Below are 25,332 nucleotides of genomic sequence, written 5' to 3' on the forward strand. Positions count from 1 at the left end.
AGTACAAAGAGAATACGACAATGCATGAGAGCTCCCTCCCTTACTTGACTGAGATCTTCTTACACATAGGCGGGTCAGTGAGAGTTGTGTCAGCTAGATCACAACCTTTTTCGTACCAAGCAAAACATAAACAATATGGTTATGGTTCCATGTTTCAAGACAACTTGGGGGTCCATTACAAAATATAATATATATCAAACAATTATGAAAAGCTATTACAAATTACTAACTACATTTATCTCCCCTCTTTAGGAAATTTGGTATCCCTGATTGAGGGGCTGATGTAGAAGGTAAATCTGCAGAATGAAGTTTCCTTCTTGGTAGCTACCAAAGTTGCAACCTAACAGCCATTGGAATATGTTGCAACATCACAATCTCTTGCCTTTTCTTTTGGAATGCAATACATTATGGGAGGCCTTCTGTTGTAAACATGGCTGTAGTTTTTGCACAACAGATTTGTTGCATTTCACAATTCAATAGATACCTTATGCAGCAAGTTTATCTCATGTAGCAAGGTTGTTAGCTTGCATAACATAGCCAACTGCCATGACACCGCAACTGCAGTGTAGCACAGTAATTCCATTTCTTTCTAAACTTTTAGAAACACACAAATGATTGTAAAAAAGCAACTTTCAAACCAAATTCAGACTATTAGCCCATTCTCTAAAATTCTACTCAAAAAGTAATCAATTCATCCATAGCAGTCATAATAAAAGTCAAAAGTCACTTCGTGGATGTGTGTGAAAGATTTTTCAAAAAGAGTTCATCAGGAAGGTTCCATGATACTAAAAGTATACTCAGGGATGCAAAAAGCATGTAATAGAATACAATTTTAAGGTTTATCAGTTATTTTACATTTGCCTTGCCCAATCAGCTGTCATTATTTTATCTTAATTATGTATGATAAGTGATGATGTTATTATATATGAAATATATTGAACCCCTCATCTACTAAAAATGCAAATTTGAACTATTATATATTTTAATATTCTCAGCAAATTAGTTTCTTTCCATTCTCATTTGTTCTGTGGATCTTCCATTCATCTACCACTAGAATTTTGTGTAGCTGACAAAGAGATAGTCTCCAACAAAAGACCTTTGTATATTAGATTTATTAAATGTAAAGACACGAATAGACTATGGAACATTTTGCAGTTCTTTGTGTTTCTTTAGCCACTTTGGACATTCTTGCTAGTTCTGAATCTAAAAAATGTCATTTAATGTGCAGGGAAACGATAAAGATTATTTCAAATTTCAGCTCGGGTCAAAACAGGTAAGTTTAGTTAGTTTTTCTGTTGTGATATATTAATCTTTGCTTGTAAAACCTGAGATGAACATGGCATGGTCATTAACTTGATATTTTTTATTGCATGCTTATTTCTTCTTTGAATGTCCATTATTTTTATGTAAACAGATTTGTATTCAGCAAGGCACTATCTTTTTTATTCAGTGTTTCCATAAAGCTATATGCCAAATATTTGCATGTATTTTGTATCACATTGCTTGAAATATCCCTAATGTATGGCAAATAAATATCGATTTTCAAATGCATCTCAGCATCCTGGGGTACTTCAAATAAGGTAGAAAAACAAAATAAGTAAAAAGCAAAAGGCAAGTGTTAGTTTCAAACTTTAAAGTAAACAACAACTCCAAGCAGATCTGACTAGGTGTTAATTACAAACTTTGAAGTAAAGCTAAGTTGCTAGGTGTTAGCACTATGGAAACATCATATGGTTGGTTATAGAATTTTCCTTGGGTAGGACGCTAATCATTTCTTGCATTAAGTGGATCCACTTCTCAATTTGACTAGATAAAATTTGTTCAACAACATTGACATGATTGACTAGGATCTGCTTGGGAGTGCAATACTTGTCATTTCATGTGAGAATTCTCTTGTAGCTTTTCTAACCATTCTGAATTAGATCTAGGATTAAGAAAGATCCACAAAAAATTTGCACCTAGTGTTTTGAAAATGAAAGCTCTTGGAAAATAGAATTGTAAATATCCCGCTCAAAGTAAAAACCAATGCTTGATTTACTTTCCCAGATTGCATGGTATTAAAGTTTTTGTTGTCTTTTGTTTAAGTCACTACTAAAAAGAATGGTAGCACATCAAATCCTCAAGAATAAATTTTGAAGGTCAGAGATCCCTTAATAGCACTCATTTTTTTAATGGGACCACTTCTTGAGAAACCCCTTGCAAGACATTTTTGGATGGTGCATGAATCATATCAATTGGATGCTTCTCCTCAAAGAAATTTGCAGTACAAGATGGGGTATTTGTCCTCAAAGAATCAAAATAATGACTAAAATTTTAATGTAGATTTGATAAATTATTTCTTTGTAAGCAGTTGTAGTTTTTTTTTTCTTATTTTATTTATTTATTATGACAAATGCTAACCTTGAAGTAACTCACCAAATTTGAAGTTAGTAAAAATAAGTAGATCTAGTGGAGCATAAAAGGTAGGAACCCTGTGATGTCCCCACTTTAGTCAGTTTCAGTGACTGATGGCTTAGCCTATTATTTTGGACTCTCGTAGGCTAACATTCGGGATATAGCGTCTCAGTGGTAGTTCCACTTCTTTAGTTCAGTCTTGGGTTCAGTTCCAAGGCCTTAGCGGTTAGTGTGTAAGCTTAATTGAGGGAAGTCAATCTGGAAGTTGTGCTATTTTTAGTCAGGGTACCTGGACACATAGGGGTTATTTAGTATTGACTCCAGCTTCAGACGACACGTCAAAAGACTGAATAATGAAGGAGATATGAATATTCTAGTGGTTAAAGTTATTTAATTAACTTACATGGTTATTATAAAGTCATAAAGTGACTTTATTCTATTAAAAACCACTTATTATTATAAAGTGATTTTAATTAAATCACTTAAGTGAAATATGGCGCCCAAGTAACTATTGAACTATGAAAAGTGATTAAATACATTTTTAAATGTATTTAAAAAGCATTTAGGCGTACTTGTGGAAAATCGTGCCATATGGGGGTTATAAGGAATTTGAAGGCAATTCAAACTCATTATTGATTATTTGACATTGCTTGATATTTTCTCTGTGGATTGTCTAAGACAAGGGTTTCAGAGGGTTTGCTATTGAAGAATGTTCATTCTCCATGGATCTATGATTCTGAGGCTGTAAAAGATTAGCTGAATTATTGCAAACAGAGAGGGCTTCACATAGAAGTCTTCATGTGCTTCATCAAAGGTTATTTGTGTTAGTTATTTGCAAATTTTGAATAAGGAGGCAATACAGGATAGACGCCTGATTAGCAGCATTGTACCAGTTCAATAACCAGCCGTACAAGATTCCTTGCTGGCCGTACCAATCAACTTTGGCACGTGGGCTCCAGAGAGAGGGCGTTTTGCTTGGGAGGCTGAAACGCCTACCCAAAGTGCATTCTGAGTGCACATTTCCCAACGCCTAGTCTTTTCAATCTATTCCATCCAGTTTCTGGCGCAGAGAAATCACATTCTGGAATTGTACGACCATTTTGGTCAATTTCCCAGTTTTGGCTGGCAAACACCAAATTTCTTCATTTTGAATAAGCTAAGGGCCCACGGGTATGCAATTAGTAGTAGGATTTATTGTAGTAGGTATCTTATTCATAATGTAGTTGTAGTTGCTCTCAATTTTATTTCTATTTGGTTATATGTGCAATTCTTGCCTGGCACGTGTTATTTTCTGCTTTAAAATTGTTCACAAACTTTGAAAATCCAGAAACACAACAGCAATAGTATTTCAAGAGAGTTAGAACCAATAGGTTTCTTACTGTGGTATCAGAGCTCTGATCTTGCCTTCCTAGAGGGTTAGAAATTCTTATGCATTGACAACAGTTTGGGCCTCACAGGTATTATACACATAGGAGACCTGGTTTACAAGGTGATCCAGATCAAATTGAAGAGATACCCTTGGAAATTATGGGGGACAAGAATGATGGTGAGCCACACAGAGAGCTGTTAACAATGAGGACTGAGAAGTTGAAATTATAATGAGGGGTCTAGTAACAGGGCAACGACAGGTGGCAAATGTGTTGCAGCAGTTGACTACAACCATACAACCGATCACTATGCCAAGGGGGCATAACCAGAACCAGGAAGAAAATGGAAGTGTTGTTGGTTGCCCAAGGGCAAGAGTGACGCCCACACACACCTATGATAGGCCTACACGCCCAACCTTTGTAAGAAATGAACCGGAAGAAGAGGACGTGGCTGAGGAGGAAGATGAGGTGGCCTTTATAGTTAATGTGACAACACTTCATGATGAATGGGATGCATTACCACCAAGAGTTAAGGAACATCTTAACTTTGACAAGTTCATGAGTCAGAAGAGGGAACATAGCAAGAAGTGGAATTGGAATGATAGGAAACCTTGGAGTAAAACTAATGATCTCAAATATGCAATCAACAAGCTCACACTTTCTACTTTTGATGGCAGCAGTAGAGTCACAGCCAGAGCTTGGATTAGTAAGTTGGATACCTTCTTGACCCTACGTCCTATGTCAGAAGAAGATGCTATTAAGTTTTCAGCTTTGCATTTGGATGGGGTAGCCCATGACTGGTGGCACCATGGGATGGTTACCTTGCATCATGACCTTATTACTACATACCAAGAATTCACTGATAGATTGGTTGAGCATTTTGATAAAAGAGATCCAAAGTTGTATTTCAGATATTTAGCTCAGCTAAAACAAATGGGCAGCTTGGAATCTTACATTAGTGAATTTCAGAAGCTCTCGGTCATGGTAACTAATATGTCAGAGAGAAGGCTGGTCATTCTTTTTGTTGGAGGTCTTTATGAGCCTATGAAGGGTTGGATTAAGACTTTTGATCCCCCTCCCTTGCAAGAAGCCATGAGGAAGCCACATAGAATGGAACTTACCGCTCCTTGTAGTAAGTTCACTCCAAACAAATCAAAACCGTCCTCATCATTTAATGACAGCAAATTTGATCCAAAGAAATCAGAAAATGTGGACCAAAAGAAGAAGTTTGCAGCACCTTTGGATAGGGAAACACTTAATGACTTGCGTAGAAGGAAACTATGTTTTTATTGCAAGAGCCCTTATGATCAAAACCATGATTGTCCCATCATGCCTAAGGGTCAAAATTGGCATATGGAGTGGTTTTATGAGGGAGAAAACATGACTGATAACACAGACCAACAAGTTGATCAAGATGATTCAAAGATTGAAAAATTCAGAGAAAGGAGTTGAAAATGAAGGAGAATTTGATCTACAAGAAGCTCATATGTCCAGCATGAAGGGAGAAGGCTCTTTTAGGTTGCGTGGATTCTTGGTTGGTCAAAGAGTCATTTCTCTACTTGATACAGGTGCAACTCATAATTTCATAGATGCACGGTTGGTCCAGAAGCGTGGAATTCAAACTCTAGAGTTTGAAGGCATAAGGGTGAAAGTTGCTGATGGTAACATTCTTACTTGTGATAGAATGATTTCAGACTTACCTATGAAACTCAATAACTATGAATTCAAAGCTGATTTTTATGAGGTTAACATGGGAAACATGGATGTGGTCCTTGGCATGACATGGCTTCATGCAATAGGTGACTTTACACTCAACCTTTGTGATATGGAGATGAAATTCAAGGTTGATGGGACTAATCATGTTCTTAAAGCTATCAAGGCCAACAACTTGAAATTAATCACTCTCAAAAGAATGGAGAGACTTATCAGGCATGACATGGTGGAGTGGGCAGCAGAGTGTAAATTAATGCCTACTTATGAGGAGCAGCATAAAACACCTTATCATTCAGATGTTCAAGAACTTAGAGTTAAGCATACAAAGGTGTTCAGTGACATACCACCTGGTAGACCTCCTGATAGAGGCATAGAGCACATCATTGAGCTTGAAGAGGGCACCAAGCCCATCATGATTACACCTTACCGGCACCCCAAGCGGTTGAAAGATGAAATTGAGAAAACCATCAAAGAACTTTTAGCTATGGGACACATAAGGCTGAGTAAGTCTCCTTTCGCTTCATCAGTAGTTTTGGTGAAGAAGAAAGATGGTACACTTAGAATGTGCATTGATTATCGAATGTTGAATAGAAGGACGATAAAGAACATGTATCCCATTCCTCACATCGATGAGTTGATAGATGAACTTCACAGAGCTTGCTATTTCTCTAAGATTGACTTAAGGTCAGGTTATCATTAGATCAGTGTCAGAGAGCAAGATATTGAGAAGGCTGCATTCAGATGTCATTGTGGACACTATGAGTTTTTGGTTATGCCTTTTGGTTTAACCAATGCACCAGCCACCTTTCAGTCCACTATGAACAGGGTCTTCTAGTCTCAATTGAGGAGATTTGTTTTGGTTTTCTTTGATGAAATTTTGGTTTACAGTAGAACTTTGGAGGAGCACCTGGTTCACTTTGATACTTTTTTAGGCATACTTGACAGGGAGTCTTTTTACACCAAGGAGTCCAAGTGTGCATTGGGCATGGCAGAACTTTTTTATTTGGGTCACATAATCAACAGAGAGGGAGTTCGCATGGATCTTGATAAGGTTCGTGCCATTATTGATTGGCCTACACCTGAGACCTTGACTCAGCTCAGGGGATTTATTGGTTTATGTGCCTTCTATCGTCGATTTGTTAGTGGTTTCTCATGGCATGCTGCACCACTTACTGATTTGACAAAGAAGGGTGCATTTGTTTGGACACCTCTAGCACAGGAGTGTTTTGAGAAGTTCAAGCAATTGATGACTACATGTCCAGTTCTATCTTTACCAGATTTCACCAAACCTTTTGACCTTCATTGTGATACATGTGGAGAGGGTATTGGTGCAGTGATTATGCAGGATCGTCATCCTATAGCTTTTGAGAGAAGGAAGCATAGGGGTCCTGAGAGGAGCTATAGTATTTATGACAAGGAAATGTTGGCCATTATGCATGCAATGGCTAAGTTCAAGCAGTACTTAGTTGGTAGCAAGTTTTGTGTCAAAACTGATCGTAATGGCTTGAAGCATTTCCTTGGACAACGGGATTTAAATGAGCGTCAACAGAAGTGGGTCAGCAAGCTTCAGTCTTATGATTTTGACATCTCCTATGTCAAAGGGACTCAGAACGTTGTTGCTGATACCCTATCTCGCCGTCCCCATTTGAGCTCCATGGCAACGATTTCCGAGGATTGGAAACACTTGATTATAGAAGAGTATGCCAAGAATCCGTGGGCTTCTGGCATTATTGATGGGACAGTACAAGACAACAACTACTCTCTTGTGAATGATCTCATCATTTACAAAGAGAAAATATTTTTTAGTCCTAGATTCAGATATGAGGAACAAGGTATTGAGATCGCTACATGATTCACCCATGGCTGGTCATCCTCGTTACTTTAACACCTATAGGCAGGTACGGGAGAGATTTTCTTGGAAGGGTCTCAAATCTGATGTTCTTCAATATGTCAGGGAGTGTTCTGTTTGTCAGCAGAACAAGCAGGAGTATACTTTCCCTGTTGGGTTACTTCAGCCACTTCCTATTCCTGAGAGGAAGTGGGAATGTATGTGTATGGACTTGTTGACGTGTGTTTTATGCACATGCAAGCATCAGAATAAAATACCAAATTACTTTACCCTCTCTTGAACAAAATCACCTCAGATGCTAAGGGTAAGATCAACTAAAATGATTCCAAGGTTTCTACAATCAGGTCTTGATGAGTGGGTAACTCAATGGTCAATGTGAATTGCTCTTTTCACTTGGGGACTTACACAATTGTTCGAATTAACTTTGTATATCATGAATATGGAATGGGTGTGCTGATAACTTAGGATCTGGCAATGTAACTCTGGACTAAATTCTAACAAAACTTTCTAAAAAAAGGAAAAAGACAATAGGGTTCAGGAAATCTATTCTAAGCCTAGGAATGTAGGAAATGATGAACAGATTTAGTGGAATCAAACTAGGCAAGGTCTTACCATCAAGTCGAACAGATTTTGACATGAGCTTAGTGCAATCATCTAAGGTATATCTCATAGATATTCAAATTACTACAATCAAGCATTGAAACCATCCAAGTTGATGCATAACAATGGATATGTAATAATCGAAGTTAAATTTGCATAAATTTCTAGTTGACCACGCAAGGTGCACTTACAATCAGTAAGAGGCTAGTGGTATGGATGAATAGATTCCACACAAATATACTCAACAAATCTTTTCATTCAATTTAACAAACATTGAAAGAAAATTCTAATCTAACTTGGAGGAATTGAGAACCTTGAATGCAAAACAACACTTGAAAAAAACAAAATCACCATCAAGTCGAACAATGATTTATACTCAAAAGCCGCAGCATATACCAACAATTCTACAAAATCTCTCTTACAAATGAGAGGCAATGAGGTATATATAAGGTCTCATACAAAATGGATGGCCAAGATCATGCCAACAAAACCCTAGAGTTGCCCTAATTAGGGTTTACATAAAAAATGGTGCCACCAACATATGGCCCAATAGAAAGATACCTAGTCATCAAATAGGGAATCTTCTAGAAGATTTCGTCCTGCATCTCTTTCTCTCTTAGCATAATCCAAGAATCTAGCTAATACAGAATCTAACTCCTCCATGGAAATGCTGGGTAAGGTATCTTGGTGTAAATCAATCACGTCTAATGCATCCGAGCAAGCATCCAAAGTGTTCTCTCAATTTGGCATGAGCTTCTGCGAATTATGAAAGTGAATCAACAAAGAGACCAAATCATCTATCCGACTCTTCTTCAAAGAATCCAACTAATTGAAGTACATGAATTTCATTTTGTCTCTCAATTCTGCTAAGTGTAACTCACTGGCTTCATTGACATCAACTCCCATTAACTCCTCTATATAGGCAAGGATCTTCAACTGAATATCATGAATAGATCCTTCCATCTCTGTACAACTCTTTTGTGCGCTCTCATAAGTTGATTTCTTCATGGCTAATGAACAGTACCAGCCATGGAAATCGTATCTATCTCGATTGTGTACAGTATTCTCCCTAATCAATGTGGACATAGGAATCTTCTTCAAAACTTTGAGGCGTAGAATAGTCTTCTCCTGAATAGGTCGGGATTCTTCCTAAACTCCCTCCAAGTACTATATCCTGAATATAAGCCCCGTTGTCCTGTCAAAAGCCTAGACAAAGTAAGGAAATCATCTGCCTGTCTCTTCGTATCCTCTATCCATTTCTCCATTTCCGAGAGTGTATCTCTCGTTGCCTCATAATGTGTATGTAGTCCATGATCAACTACAACAAGGGAAATAAGGGTGGGATTCTCACACCTTATCCTTGCAATGTACTCTCTAAGTCTGATATTCTCTTCTTCGTACTTCTCTCTTCTGTCTATCTCCCGGTCCAATCTCGCATTGATTGCTTGAGGGTATCACCAACCTCCTGAAATTCCTGCTCTTTCGTAGTACGACCAAGGGTAACTGAAGTAATCTGGAAATCCATGGGAGTAGCAATGTCCGTCATCACATCTCTAATAGGAATAGCCACCTGTGCAACCCGCATCCCTGTCTCATCTCTAGCTGTGTGTGACAAAATCTCAGCTTTCCTAGGTTCTTTCTCCTTGTTGCTTCTAGCTAAGTAGTCATCAATATCATCAATAGGCAGTGCCTCTACCATCTTCTTACTTTTGTCCATACTCTTCATTAGCCAATCAGGAATAGCGGCAATCTCCATACCATCATTGAGACACATCTCTCGATCAAGCTCTCTCAATGCCCAGATAACATCATCATCATCATCAAGATTATCCTTGGTCAAATCATATACATTCTTTCCCAACTAACCTCCAAAAGGATAGTAGGGGATCCCGGCTGATCATCCTCCTCATTAGGTGGAGCAGATGTAGCTGTAGCATGTAAATCCTGAACATTCTCTGGTAATATCACTGTGTTGGAACATTGCTCAAACTCCCTGTTCTGTTCTAGCACTTCAACTTCCTTGATTGATGAGACATTGAGAGGTGGTGAAGGAATGGTAGTCTTTTGCTTCTTTTTCTTGACCTCCTCAATCTTCTTCCCTTTAGCCTTGACTTCTACTAGTGTGTTCTTCCTTCGTTTGGGAGCTTGGGTCTCCTCATCCGCATGAATTCTGATATCACTGATAGTCCTTTGATCATCCTTGGAAGCAGATTCCTTTGGTTTCATTCTTTCATAAGTGAAGGTAACACCCATGTCAACTAACTTGTTCATCTGATGGTCTACCCATCCTTGGGAGAAATTCAAGACTTTTCTCATCAACACGTTCAAATCTGTCACTTCTTGTTCTGACCAATTGGGCAATAGAATCGCCTTCTTCATTTCGCTCTCATATTGTGGATGCGTATGATCCTTATCATCTAACACCTAATCAAGAATGAGGAAAAGTCCACACTTCCTCATGAAATCCACTGACATTCTGGACCACATTCTTCTCTTTACTGCCTGCTCGTCCATCAAGTTGGCCCAATAATCTTCTCTGACTACCTTGTGGATGAACTTTTCTCCCCTGATCCTTCCAACTTTCTTACCTGGATCAAATCTTTCTCTTTTCTTATATGTTGCAAATCGATAGAATGCAAGCTCCTCAACTGTTGTGCTAGCTGCTAAGGCGGATCAGCAAACCTCCAATGTCTTCCCCACTGAAATAGGAAGTGACATGCCCGCTATGTGCTTGTCCTTCTGGATAGAATCATTGTCTAGAAGCTGTCTCACCACTTCCAAGAAGATCATTCTGTCAGAAGGATACCTAGGAAGCCTCTAAGCTTTGGATTGAAATCTATGAATCCTTAGGTATGCGAAAGTGGGAAACTGTATGTACCATGATCCATATTTCTCTATCAGCTCCGTTGCCTTCTTGGACAACCTTCTGTGGATTCCGCCTTGCAACATTCGCGTTATGTACACAGTGAATACATCATTCACTCTCCTATAATCTTCAATTTGATACATGTTCAACTATGGATAGCACTCATAACTCCTGAATTGTCCTTGTCCATTCCCCACTTCACCTCTGCATATCAATCCCTTGTAGGTAACAAATCGTGCAAGCAGGTACACCAAGTAGGAAGTCATGGCGAATGACCTAGACCGCTCCACATTCCTCAGCTGAAAAATCCAGATCGTCACCTATGATTTTAGACCAATTAATCAACGTTCCTTTTAGACAATCCTGGATGAAATGGAACATCCGTCCATCGTATATTGCACCCTGCGGCATCCCCATCACTCGGTTAAGCAGGAATACTAAATCACTATATTCATCTTTGAAGTCTGTGCACATGAGTGTCCTCAGAGCCTTGGAATGATGAGTCCTAGGATCAATCATCCACTCCTTGTTCACTACGGTCTTGCACGCATCCATCTTCTTGTATCTTTCTTCATATTCATCCTTAGTTATATCTTTCATGTCTGCCCCACGTGGAATTCCAAACACCTCAACAATCGCATCCTCAACAAGGTAGGCAATGATGGCACCCTTAGGAGTCTTGATCATTCGGGAGTGAGGATCATAGCATCATGCACACTCCAGGATAAGCTCGCTGCACTATATGGATTGTGAGAATCCGACGGCCTGATAAATGCCACTCTTCATAATGTTCACTTAAGTTGGGGAAAGAATCTGGCTTCCAATTCCGAACATCCGCTGTCGCATCTGGCCCATGTTCAGGAAATACATGTTCGTGTTTGTAATATCCTTCCATCTGGATGACATCTTAGATTTTGGATAGAATCCCGTCTCAACTATCCTCTGCTGTTCTCTTCTTTCCTTGATTCCGGAGATCGACATCGTACCTGTACAGAGCTAGAAGTTAGAACTTCGGAAAATCAATCTTAATAAGCTGTTTTCAGAATTAGGAAAGATTTGATTTCTTAAAATGTAGACAAATTTGGGAATGGAAATCAAGAGTTCTATCCATGTTTAAAACGAATTCTGAAAATAGAACGTGAATACATAAAATTAGGGTACAAAACCCTCATGAAAGCTCATAAAATTAATCATTTTTAGACTTAAGAAAGTCTGAAGACGCCTCCTTACACTTAGGAAATTTACCAAAATAGAGCGCAAAGGAGTATACCGGATCAAGAAATGACTCCGGAAAGGTGCGAAAAGGATAACTTTCCCATGAAAAATGTCTGAGGACACCCTTCCGAAGTCAACAATGGCTGCCAAAAGTCTGAAGACAACCTGCAACTGTGTAAATTAGTCCTTAAAATCATGTTGCAATTGCGTGTTATGCAAAATCTATGATGAAAATCAATTTCTCAAGGAAAACATGGGTAAATCTGAACATGTATGTAGGGCTGGAAATGAAAGTTAACTCTGAAGACAAGACTTACCAACACCCTTAAGAATGAAGATAAACTCAGAAAAATGGCCCCGGAATGAAGCAAAAATGCTTCCCAAGTGAAATCGCCTATGTTGACAAGTGGCTGGAAATGTAAGTTTTCTAAGGATAGCCTGCAACAATAGCGTCTCAGACCTGCAACAACACTTAGAAGCTCTGAAAATGACTGAGAACACCTCCAATCAGCCTTCAAACAAAATCGCCTTAGGCACAAATGGGCTGTCAATGAAGTATATGTCTGAAAATGACGTTCCGGCTAGTAATGGAGGTAATAAATCTCAGTAATGGAGGAGAAAATCAGGTCTGAGAATGTCTGACAGCAATCTCCCAGCCAAGGAGTCACAAATGGTGAAGAAATTCACCCAAAAATGAAGGCAAATGGCCTCCAAACCAAAATCACCCCTCTCCAAAAAATGGCGCCACCTTGAGAAAAATTGTACAAGTCTGAAAATGATGTCAAATGCTCTCCAATGGCAGCCAAATAAAATCGTCCAAGGCTAGGAATGAATAAAAATGCACAATGAAATCAACTTTCAGCCCAATGGTGTCAACTTGACACTGAACCAAATTCGCCAGCTGCAGGAAAAATCGCCTTAGTAAGCACACACTTGGCAAATATAGTAATAATATAAATGCTGGCCTCCTCTTTTAAAATTGCTTTTGCCTTGAGTTTTTACCAAACAAGCAATGTGGGATAAAACATTTGCTCTTTTACACACTTGTGGGGAAAATCGACTTGCTTGGGAAAATAATTATTTTTTAATTTTAAATTGCAAGTCATTTATTAATTGTTAATTGTATTTATTTTTTAAATAACCGTCAACATCATTAAAAACAATTAAATTTGGGTCACGTCATTAAAAAGAGTTTAAAATTTCATTCAAAATTGGACCCATGGGGAAAATCGATCCCTATTTGGATTAAAAATCCAAATAAAAATAATTAAAATTTTCAAAAAAATGCACATTGGGGAAATTCGACCCATGTCTGGATAAAATTCCAGACAAAATTTCATCATAAATTGCACAAAATTGCCTTCAAGGGAAAATCGACCCATGTCTGGAGTCAAAATCCTGACTAAAAATCATCACTTTGGTCAAAAAACACCTCTGGGGGAAAATCGACTCCAGTCTGGAATCACTATCTGCACTAAAATCCACAAAAAGTCGTCATGAGAAGCTTTGGTGGAAAATCGGTAGTCATCAGGAATCCTCACTTAAGTTATTCGCAACTTCATCCACATTCCCTAGGGGAAATTCGAAGATAGTCATGAAAAATCCCAACACTTGGACAAAATTTAATCATCTTGGTGGAAAATCGCCCCTAGTCTGAATTTTGAATGGGGAAAAAATAGGGCATGTCTGGATTTCAAGGGAAATACATGTCCAGTCTTGATTTTGAGTGGGGAAAATCATGGGCAGTTAGGAATATGAGGGGAAAAGCACCTCTAGTCTGGAATTTTGACCTTTTGACCCTTAGAATATGGATTTTCATCCGGAATATGATGATTTTTCGACTCAAAATCACAAGGAAACTTCAAAACTCAATAAAACTCACCTGGACTTGGGCAAATTTACCAAAAATTTGAAGGAAACACAACGAAAGTTATCGGGTTAAAGCGCAAAATCAACTTGAATAACTTCTTAGGAGCCACAAAACAACTCCAAAAGGTACTAAAACACAACACTTAAAAATCACCGACGTGAACGTTCAAAAACACGTTAACGCTCAAAAGGTCTACACTTATACAAAATTAGGATGATTCAAAATTTCCACTTTATGTGCTTGATCCTATAACTTCAAAACCCTAAATGACAATTAGGCATGATAAAAAATCCGAGACTCGGGCACGGGAAATCAAAATGGCCCACTATGCTGCCAAAACCCTAAACTAACGAATGCGGAAAGCGGGAAAGAGGGGGTCCCCGTTTGCAATGGGGCGATGTGTGAAAAGGTCACAACAAGAATTTATTACGGGCTTGCCGAAAGCTCAAGGGAGAGATAGCATCTAAGTGGTAGTTGATCGGTTGACTAAGTATGCACATTTCTTCTCGATCTGGACTACTTATTCAACTGCACAGGTGGTTGATCTTTTCTTTCGTGAGGTATTCAGATTGCATGGGTTACTGTTATCACAAAACCTTGCATCCTTGCTAAGCTATCAACTTAGCAACCCTGTGAAACATGGAAGCAACCCCGAAGTGTGGGACCTTGCACGAGGGGGTTGAATCTCCGGAGAAGGCTGGCTTCCTTCTCACTCTAGGTGCAGGTGTTGAACCAACTCAACACTTCAAAACTAACTCCTAAGCATATTCTAACAATTTGCAGAGGTAAAGGGAAGGGAGAATTGCTTGAAATAAAAGGAGGTGATGCACCAAGAAGAGATTGTTCCTCTCCCCACCTGAAATGGCACAAGGAATCAATTGAAAAGCCCAAGAGATGCACAAACTTCAATTGCATGAGTAACCCAAATGCATGTGTGGAGGTTAGAATTTTCTAAGTGTCAAGAGGGGAGAAGGATTCCCACAAAATCACACTCAGAAAACAAGTTAACACAACATACATGTGAAAGGAAACCACAAACATACACTTATAATGGAGGTAAGAACACATACACATCATACATAAGTTGAAGGAAGGCAAGAATGGAGCTTTTCAATTAATCATAAGGCCAAAAGCCAATCTTACAGTTGCAGAAATGCAAAAACAATTACAAGTCTTCAAGAGAAGAGGAAGAGCATAGGAAAGCTCAAGGCAACAGGGAGAGATCCCTTTACAATGAGGCTTAACAACCTTATATAGAAAAAATGGTTCAAGGGTGATCATGACCCCTGCATGTCAGTCTGGAAGTGCAGAGAAGTGCATGCACTTGACTTGTACATGCAAGCAACCTAGCCATACCACCAAAAGGCAATCCTGAGAAGATGGATTGACTAACCTTCCAAAGTCAGACATGACATAAGTCACCAAGCATGGCCCCGTACCTCCCTTGATGGAAATCCTGCCAAAAACACTAAATGCACCCTTGTGGCTCCACAAAAGAAAGTGCACAAGTCACCAAAACTGTCGGAGCATTTAAAGCCTTGAGTGTCGATCATGCCATTCGGAAGTGTCACCAGTTGGAAGGAAGCTCGAAGACTTCGGAAGCTCAAACTCCCGAAGTTAGGAAGACAGGGGAAGGAGCAAGGAACTTCGGAACCTCGGGGTTCTGGAGTTCCGGGATAGAGAGAGGAAGAGAAGGAAAGGAACTTCAGAACCTCGGGGTTTCGGAGTTTCGGAGGAACTTAGGGAGAGAAGGCAAAAGGGGAAGGAACTTCGGAACCTCAGGGTTCCGGAGTTTCGGGATAGAGAGGGAAAGGGCTAAAGAGAGAAGGGGAACTCCGGAACCTCGGGGTTCCGGAGTTCCAGGCAAAGGAGAAGCTTAAGAGAAGGGGCGAAGGAAAGGAAGGCTAGGAACTTCGGAACTTCGGGGTTCCGAGGGAAAAGAGAGAAAGGCTAAGGAGAGGAGGGGCTAAGCTAGGGAAAGAACTTTGGAACCTCGGGGTTCTGGAGTTCCGGAGAAGGAAAGAAAGCAGCTCAGGCAAAGAACCTTGGAACCTCGGGGTTCCGGAGTTCCGGAGAAGGGAAAAGAGAGGGCAAAGAGAAAAGAACTTGGAAACCTCAGGGTTCCGGAGTTCCAGGGAAGAAGAAAAGGCCAAGGGAGGAACTTCCTCTGGACAAAGCAACACTTCACACTTCATGATTCTTCTTTCCTTGATCAACTGGGGCCGCACTGGTCCATAGGACATATCTCTGATCGGTTCTTATTGATGGACCAAGGGTGTCATAAAATGACAACATTTTTGGCCATTTCTGCAGGATGCTTGCCTGCTAAGCATGAAGTCCAGAAGCCTTAAGCGTCCATCGGGCACTGAGTCATTGAAAAGACCCAAAACATGCGTGTGCCATCACTTGGATGAAAACTGAAAACTAAAGCGCACACCCTCTTAAGGAGAATGCGGTATGTGCATAAGCCCTAATGAAAGCAAAATAACCTCTAGTCTAATATTTACATAGTTATCAACACCCTCTTCAGAAGCAGGGCTTGAGATGAATCCCATTCACTGGGATTGGAAAAACTTCGCCATCATGCCTGGAGAGATGAAATGCATTGGCCTCCTTTCAACTAGTGATGACATATGGGCCACTCCAGATATCATCAAACTTGAAGTGTCGCCCAGCTTTGGCTCTGTCCGCTTCCCACTTGAGAACTGGCTCTCCTTCTCTGAAGACCCTATTAGTCGTCTTTTTGTCAAAAACCTTCTTGACCTGCTTTTGATGAGTCTCAAGTGTATGCATAGCCTGACTTCTAACCTCCTTTAGCCCCATCAGCTCTGCTAGCCTTACTGTCATGGCATCATTCTTTGTTAATTCCAGCTGATGTGCTAGTTCAAGAGAGGGTAACTCTAGGGAAGTTAAGAGTCTTGCTTCCTTCCCATATACTAGCATGAAAGGGGAGTTACCAATCGCCCTCTTAGGTGTGATCTTGTTAGCCCATAAGGTTGTCTTCAACTTAATATGCCATGCCCTCTGATTGTCTTCGATTGTCCTTTTAACTATCTTGATGAGGTTCTTGTTGGAAGATTCAGCTAAGCCGTTACCCTGAGGGTAATAGTTGGATGATGTCTTCAAATATACACCATGCTTAACTGCCCAAGAACTGATTTGGGTTCCAACAAATGCCCTAGCATTGTTTGATATGATGGTGGAGGGGATACTGAATCTTGTCACAATTCCCTCAAGGAATTCCAACACTGAGGCCTCAGTGGCATCCCTCAATGCAACTGCCTCTGTCCACCTAGTGAAGTAATCCGTTGCGGCCAAGATCCACTTATGGCCAACACTAGAAGGTTGGGTTTATCATGCCAATGAAGTCTAAACCCCATTGGGCGAACGGTTGATCTGCTTGGATGGGATGAAGAGGTAGGGCAACTATTCTTTGCTTCCCAGAGAAGAGAGCACATTTCTTGTAATTCTTCACCCATCTATGTGAGTCATTGAATAATGATCGCCAGTAATAACCAACCCTCATTATTTTGATAGCCGTAGTCCTTGCAGAGAAGTGGCCCCCTGAAGAGCCATCATGAAATTCCTCTAATAGTCTGCTGACTTGGTTTTGCTCGATACATCTTAGTAAGACTCCATTGGGGTCTTTTCGGAAAGGAGTGCCATTCACTAAGACATAGGGAATGGACTGCAACCTGAAATGCCTTCTTTTGGTTCGGTCCAGACCTTGGGGTATCTACCTTCCATTAAGAAGGTGGTCATGTTACCTACCCAACTGAATTGAGTGTTGTTGCCAGTTGATTGATCCTCTTGTAACACAAGGGCAACCTTTGAAGTAGTCTCAGAAGATGAGACAAGCTGTTCACATAGGTCCCTGCCTCTTACAAGCTTGGTGATCTTGATGTTGATGTCATATTCCATGACCTTGGTTATCCACCCAACCCTCTTCTCACTGATATCCTTGTTTAGAAGGAAATCTTTGACACTTGCATGCGGAACTAAGAGTTGGATCCTGTTGTTGGACAACATGTGTCTTAACTTTTTTAATGCCCTTACAACAGTTAGGACCTGCTTTTCTACATAGCTATACCTAAGCTCATAGTCCTTTAGCCCCTCACTAAAGAAAGCAATAGATTGCTCCAATTTGTCATCGTTTAGTTGTGTTAGGACAGCTGAGATACTGGACTCTCCTCCGAAGGTATAGAGGATAAAATCCCTTTCATAATTAGGATTGACAAGGGTAGGGGCCTAAACAATTGCTTGTTTGATCTCTTCGAAACCAGACCTTCCCTCGTTGGTCCAACTGAAAGCAAAGTTTTTCTTCAACATGGAAGTGAGGGGTTTTACCATGGTGGCAAGGTTGGGAATAAACCTCCTCACAAAGTTGATCCTACCAAGGAAACTTTGCAATCCTTTCTTGTGACTGGGGAGTGGAAGAGAAAGAATAGCCTCCACTTGCTTTGGATCAATGGTCAAACCCTCCTTGGATATGATGTGTCCTAGCAATCTTCCTTGATCGGTAGCAAATACACACTTGCTAGGGTTCAAGGACACACCATACTCCCTGCATTTCATGAACACCTGCTCAAGGTGACCAAGATGGTCAGTTGCATGCTTTGAATAAACAGTTATGTCATCAAGGTATACAAGCACAAACTTTGGTAATACACCCTTGAAGGCCATGTCCATTGCTCTTTGGAATGTGGCACCTGCATTGGTTAGTAGTAAATGCAGTCTTGTATTGGTCTAATTCTTGGACCAAGATCTGATTGTAGCCTAAATACCCATCCAAGAATGAAAATCTTTCTGAGCCATTGACCTTTTGGAGAATCTACTCCATAGAGGGAAGGGGATAATGATCCTCGAGGGAGGCTCTATTGAGATCCCTAAAGTCTTCACATAGATTGATTTCCCCATTCTTCTTTCTTACAGGGACAAGGTTGGCCGCCCAGGAGGAGTGCTTGATAGGGAAGATGATATTGGCTTCTATGAGCTTGGTCAACTCCTTTCTCATTAGTGGCTCAATTTTGGGGTTTATTGACCTCTGCTTTTGTCTAATAGGCTTTGCGTCTGGGTCTAGCTCTATTGTATGCTGGGCTAAGCTAGGATCAAAACCCTTTAAGTCTTCATAGGTCCAAGCAACTATGTCATCATATTGTTGGCCAAGCTCAACAAAGGCCTCTTGCTCGGTTGAGGAACACACCTTGCCCAAGTTCAAGGACCTACCTTCAGCAACAACAACTAGCTTGTAATCACCCCTCTTTGCAGCCAAGTTCATTTTCTTCTTCAACTGATCATCCAAGTTGAAAATGCCCTCCAAGGTAACTAGACCTTTAGGTAGCTTGTTGGAGTTGAGCTGCATGATTTGATCTCCATACTGGTCTTGTAGCTTAGATTGATTTTTAGCAGAAAACTCTGCTTCATTTTGCAAGAAGTTGACGATCTGCTGATCGCTTTGGAATACTTGGCAATTCACTTGATTGTCTGGGACAGCAGGCCTCACAACAAGCTTGATGTGTTGCTCCTTCTCACTTGCAACATGCACTGGTATGTCGAACTGAGCACCAACCGCTGCAAGCCTATCAACATGCTTGTTCTGACCCCTAGGAATGCTCTGAATATTGAAGGCCTCAAATCCTTCAATCAAATCCCAAACCGTATGTTTGTATTATTTGAGTAAGTTGTTCTTTGCTACACTTTGGGCTCGGATGTGTTTAACAACCAACTCACTATCTCCAAATACTTGTAGAGATCTGATCTTTCTGCTTTGTGCAAGTTGGAGACCTTGGATCAAGGCTTCATACTCAGCGACATTGTTGGTGCAACCGAATTGAAGTCTAAAGGAGAAGAAATATTTCTCCTGCTCAGGAGAAACAAGCTTTACCCCGACACCTGCACCATTCTTGTTTCTTGAACCATCAAAAAACATGTTCCATAACCCCTCTGAATCTCCTTGTGTCTTGATGAGGTTAGGGATAGGAGTATCCTCTTCATGGATACAATAGGTGCCAAGCCTAGTCTCTTCAGTCTCACCTAATGGATCAAACTGAAAAGCATTGGCCCATTCATCCAACAAGCAATTAGGGACCTCTTGCAAAAGAGTAGCAGCCTCACGCACAACACACTCCTCCCCCTCTTCATGCAAAGTGCAATTCATGTTTATAGAGGTGGGGGTGTAGGGCTCAATGTGGTTTTGGGCAATGGGTTCTGCCCTTATGGTGACCTTGGTACCATACCTTGTTCGAAATAGCATAAGGGACCAGTTAGAAGACAGGTACCCACCTATCTTGGCTGTGAAGTCTCTAAACAGGCAGATGGCAAAGAAGGCAGGGAGGTCGATAATTGATATGTCTTGCAAGACAATGCAACCAAGGCATGCATGCAAGGTTAACTTCAATTTTTTTACCACCCCTACTGTCTTAATAGAAGTGCCATCTAACTGGACCACCCCTTTGGTCACAGGTTCGTATTCTATGCCAAGAAGGTCAGCTACCTTCTTAAGCATGACTGAGCTACTAGCTCCTGAATCTATCATGCAGTTGTGAACCAAGCTGTCTCCTATGATCAAGGAGAGATAGAAAGGGGGAGGCTTGCTGATCTTGCTTGACTCTTCCTCCTCCTTGGGTTGCACCAAACCGATGTAGACTGCCTTTCTGCTGACTGCTGTTTCATCACTTGATTGATTGACATCCTTCAGTGCCTCCTTAAGCAAATCCCTTTGAGATGGGATTGAAAGGGCCTCCCACATAGTGACATTGAGGTTGGCCTTCTTCATCTGATCAACTATGTTGAAAGGGACACCAGCTGACTTTAGAGGCCCCTTTGAGGCTACAAGGTCTGCCTTTGCTCCTTGGACGACTTGGGCCTCCTCCTGCCTCTTGTTCCCTTGCATGGTACTTTGGCTTGTATCATGGACGACTACCTTGGGTGTTGGAGTTTGGGTTAATGTTGAAGGTGAGGCAACCTCCATGGCTCTCTTCTTTGACCTCATATACTGCAACATAGACTCACCACCTGTTTAGTTCAAACCACAAAATTCTACCTCCTGCCAATTGACGAAGGTAGAGTCGCCTTGTAAGTGAGTCTGAGTGCCAACACTAGGCTGATTTGGGTCATATTTTTTGCCAGAAGTGGTCGGCTCATCTTGCGCTACTAAAGTTTGGACAAACCCTCCATTTTGGCATACACCTTGGTTGTGTGGCTGATTACATGGTTGACACCAATCTTTCTCTTGGGCAAGGTTATTTTGCATTGGAACTATTGCCTTTGATTTGCTTGCGGTTGTGGGGTTCACACTATTCAAAGGCCTGGTATTGCTCCATTGGTTTTGCCCTTGAAAGGGTGGCCTATTCTGCTGATAATTCTGACCTTGCGCTTGGTAAGGTCTGCTATACTGAGTTTGTTGTCTTTTTAGTGCCACCAATTCATTGCCAAAGTTTTGCAGTAGAGCCTTGACCTCGTGGAGCTCATTGGAGGATGTAGAGGGTGTGGGTGATTGTCCTGTAGGAGCCATGGGAGTAGGAGCCAAGGTGGGTTGTTGAGTAGGAGCTTCTCGGAAGAGAGGCATTGGAGGCCTTGGAGCTATCTTCCCAGCCTGAATCTAACAATTTTCTGTTCTTATGGCTATGTCATATGCACCCAGTAGAGAGGCTCCACCCATTGATTGGATCATAACAGCTATATCGTTGTTGAGAGCTCTAAGATAATACAAGAAGGCATGATTTGGAGATGGCTTCACTAGAGCAAGAATTCTATTCCATGTCTTATGGAATTTGAAATTAAAGTCTCCCATGAACTCATGGGGTGCCCTCTTGATTGTAGTCAACTGCTCTACAAGTGATAGGTGATCACTTTTGTTTTTGAAATGGTTGCATAACTTCTCCCTCAATTCATCCCAATTGTGAATGGAGCTAGACGACAACCCTCTATACCATTGCAAGGCTTTTCCCTTCAAAGATGTGGCTAAGAGTCTGACAGCAACATCATGCTAAGTGATGTTATGAACAAAGCAGATGTTTGCAATGTCTTGAATGTGCTCAATGGGGGTAGTAGTTGTTTCTCCATTGAAGTATGGTATACTCTTCAATGCAGCCACTGGTATGTCACTCCATTGAGTCAAAATAAGGGGACTCCCCCCATTTAAGGTAACAAAAACCTGATTTCTTTCCATGTGGAACAATGGTCTATTGATATGAGTGGTGGGAGCCCTTGATAATAATGGTCTTGCAAATGGAGGGGTAGAACGAGACCTGGGAGATGGAGTGTTTACAAACTTGACACCCTTGATTGGTGACAATGAAGCTCTACCTCTCCGCCTTCTAGAACCTGCAGATGGGAGTTCTACGAATTGGAAACTGCCTCTAGAAGACGCCCTTTTATGAATTCTGGGCATGAAATCTGCAACCGACCTCGGAAGTTCGGAGGTCCGGAGTTGCAGAGTATGATCACTTCAGCACCTCGGGAGCTCGGAGGTCTGGAGTGAGGAAGTTCAGGAGTTCGGAACTTGGGGATTCCGAGTTTCCGGGCCTAAGCACCTCGGAACCTGGAGGTTCCGAGGTAAGGTGGCTTCATTGACTTCGGAACCTGGGGGTCTCGGGGTTCCGGAGTGAGGAACAAATCGCATGCAAGAGATCGGTCTTGTGAGTCGCCAAGTGCTTGAAGATGACTGCTTCTAAAGGCCGAGATGCCAAGAACAACACTGAATCCTTAGCATGTGAATTGAATGAAGTCCCACCAGGCTTGCCAAAAACTATTATCACAAAAGCTTGCACCCTTGCTAAGCTATCAACTCAGCAACCCTGTGAAACATGGAAACAACCTCGAAGTGTGGGACCTTGCGCGAGGGGGTTGAATCTCTGGAGAAGGCCAGCTTCCTTCTCACGCCAGGTGCACATGTTGAACCAACTCAACACTTCAAAACTAACTCCTAAGCCTATCCTAACAATTTGTAGAGGTAAAGGGAAGAGAGAATTGCTTGAAATAAAAGGAGGTGATGCACCAAGAAGAGATTGTTCCTCTCCCCACCCGAAATGGCACAAGGAATCAACTGAAAAGCCCAAGAGATGCACAAACTTCAATTGCACGAGTGACCCAAACGCATGTGTGGAGGTTAGAATTTTCTAAGTGTCAAGAGGGGAGAAGGATTCCCACAAAATCACACTCAAAAAACAAGTTAACACAGCATACATGTGAAAGGAAACCACAAACATACACTTATAATGGAGGTAAGTACACATACACATCATACATAAGTTGAAGGAAGACAAGAATGGAGCTTTTCAATTAATCATAAGGCCAAAAGCCAATCTTACAGTTGTAGAAATGCAAAAATAATTACAAGTTTTCAAGAGAAGAGAAAGAGGATAGGAAAGCTCAAGGCAACAGGGAGAGAGCCCTTTACAATGAGACTTAACAACCTTATATAGAAAAAATGGTTACAAGGGTGATCATGACCCCTGCATGTTAGTCTGGAAGTGTAGCGAAATGCATGCACTTGACTTGTACATGCAAGCAACCTAGCCATACCACCAAAAGGCAATCCTGAGAAGATGGATTGACTAACCTTCCAAAGTCAAACATGACATAAGTCACCAAGCATGGCCACATACCTCCCTTGATGGAAATCCTGCCAAAAACACTTAATGCACCCTTGTGGCTCCACAAAAGAAAGTGCACAAGTCACCAAAACTTTCAGAGCATTTAAAGCCTTGAGTGTCGATCACGCCATCCGGAACTGTCGCCAGTCGAAAGGAAGCCCGGAGACTACGGAAGCTCGGACTGCCAAAGTGAGGAAGACAGAGGAAGGAGCAAGGAACTTCGGAACCTCGGGGTTTCAGAGTTTCGAGATAGAGAGAGGAAGGAAGGAAAGGAACTTCAGAACCTCGGGGTTCCGGAGTTTTGGAGGAACTTAGGGAGAGAAGGCAAAAGGGAACAGAACTTCGGAAGCTCAGGGTTTCGGAGTTCCGGGGAACTGCTCAAAGGAATTTCGGAACCTCGGGGTTTCGAAGTTTCGGGATAGAGAGGGAAAGGGCTAAAGAGAGAAGGGGAACTTCGGAACCTCGGGGTTCCGGAGTTCCGGGCAAAGGAGAAGCTTAAGAGAAGGGGCGAAGGAAAGGAAGGCTAGGAACTTCGGAACCTCAGGGTTCCCCCGAGAAAGGCTAAGGAGAGGAGGGGCTAAGCTAGGGAAAGAACTTCAGAACCTTGGGGTTCCAGAGTTCCAGAGAAGGAAAGAAAGCGGCTAAGGCAAAGAACCTCGGAACCTCGGGGTTCTAGAGTTCCGAAGATGGGAAAAGAGAGGGGAAAGTGAAAAGAACTTTGGAACCTTGGGGTTTCGGAGTTTCGAGGAAGAAGAAAAGGCCAAGGGAGGAACTTCCTCTAGACAAAGCAACACTTCACACTTCATGATTCTTCTTTCCTTGATCAACTGGGGCCGCGCTGGTCCATGGGACATATCTCTGATCGGTTCTCACTGATGGACCAAGGGTGTCATAAAATGACAACAGTTACCTCAGAGTATTGTCAGTGATAGAGACAGTAGGTTCATGGGTAACTTCTGGCAGGAGTTATTCAGACTATACGGGACAAAGCTCACTCCGAGTACTGGCTACCACCCCCAGATTGATGGGCAAACAAAGATTGTCAACAAATGGGTGGAGGGATACCTACGAAACTACATTTTTGGGCAGCAGAAGGCTTGGGTGAAGTGGTTGCACCTTTGTGAGTATTGTTATAATTCCACTCACCACATGACTATTTAGATGACACCATTTAGAGCTTTGTATGGTTATGATGCTCCTATTTTTTGGATTTATTGCTAAGTGATTGCAGAGTACCGAGTGCTGGGGACCTATTGCAAGAGAACTAGGATATCACGAGAGCTCTTCATGAGAACATTCAGAAGGCTCAAAATCAACAGAAGCAATATGTTGATCAGAGGAGGGTTGAGAGATCTTTTGAGATCGGGGATATGGTGTATCTGATGCTTCAGCCCTATAGATAGTCCTCTCTTAGGTACAAGGGCTCTGAGAAACTTAAGCCACGTTATTATGGGCCATTTAGGATTATCAGGCGAGTTGGCGAGGTGGCTTATGAGTTGGATTACCGACAGATAGTAAGGTCCATAATGTGTTCCATGTTTCGTGCCTCAAGAAGGCATTGGGACAACATATAGCTCCTTCTTTAGACTTACCACCCTTGGATGATGAGGGGAAGTTGATTTTAGTACCTGAGGCCATCATAGAGACTAGAGAGCATCACCTTCGGAGGCGGGTCATCAGGGAAATTTTGGTTAAGAGATTTGCCGATAGAGGAAGCTACTTGGGAAAGTTAGAGTATTTTATAGCATCCAACATTGAGTTTGTTTGAGGACAAGCAAATTCAGGGAGGGCGGACTATGATGTCCCCACTCTATTTAGTTTTAGTGACTGATGGGTTAGCCTATTATTTTGGACTCTCGTAG

The 25,332-nt window shown here is 41.4% G+C and overlaps 1 protein-coding gene across 1 annotated transcript in view; it reads left to right on the plus strand.

Moving 5' to 3' along the window:
• Positions 1–25,332, plus strand: part of LOC131080020 (peptidyl-prolyl cis-trans isomerase FKBP19, chloroplastic) — a 198,098-nt gene that overhangs the window by 138,649 nt on the left and 34,117 nt on the right. The window contains exon 7 of the mRNA XM_058018099.2: positions 1,229–1,273. Within this exon, the coding sequence (XP_057874082.1) occupies positions 1,229–1,273 (45 nt within the window). The remainder of the gene's footprint in view (positions 1–1,228; positions 1,274–25,332) is intronic.

Source organism: Cryptomeria japonica, chromosome 9 (genome assembly GCF_030272615.1).
Source record: "Cryptomeria japonica chromosome 9, Sugi_1.0, whole genome shotgun sequence".
In the NCBI taxonomy this organism is placed as follows: Eukaryota; Viridiplantae; Streptophyta; class Pinopsida; order Cupressales; family Cupressaceae; genus Cryptomeria; species Cryptomeria japonica.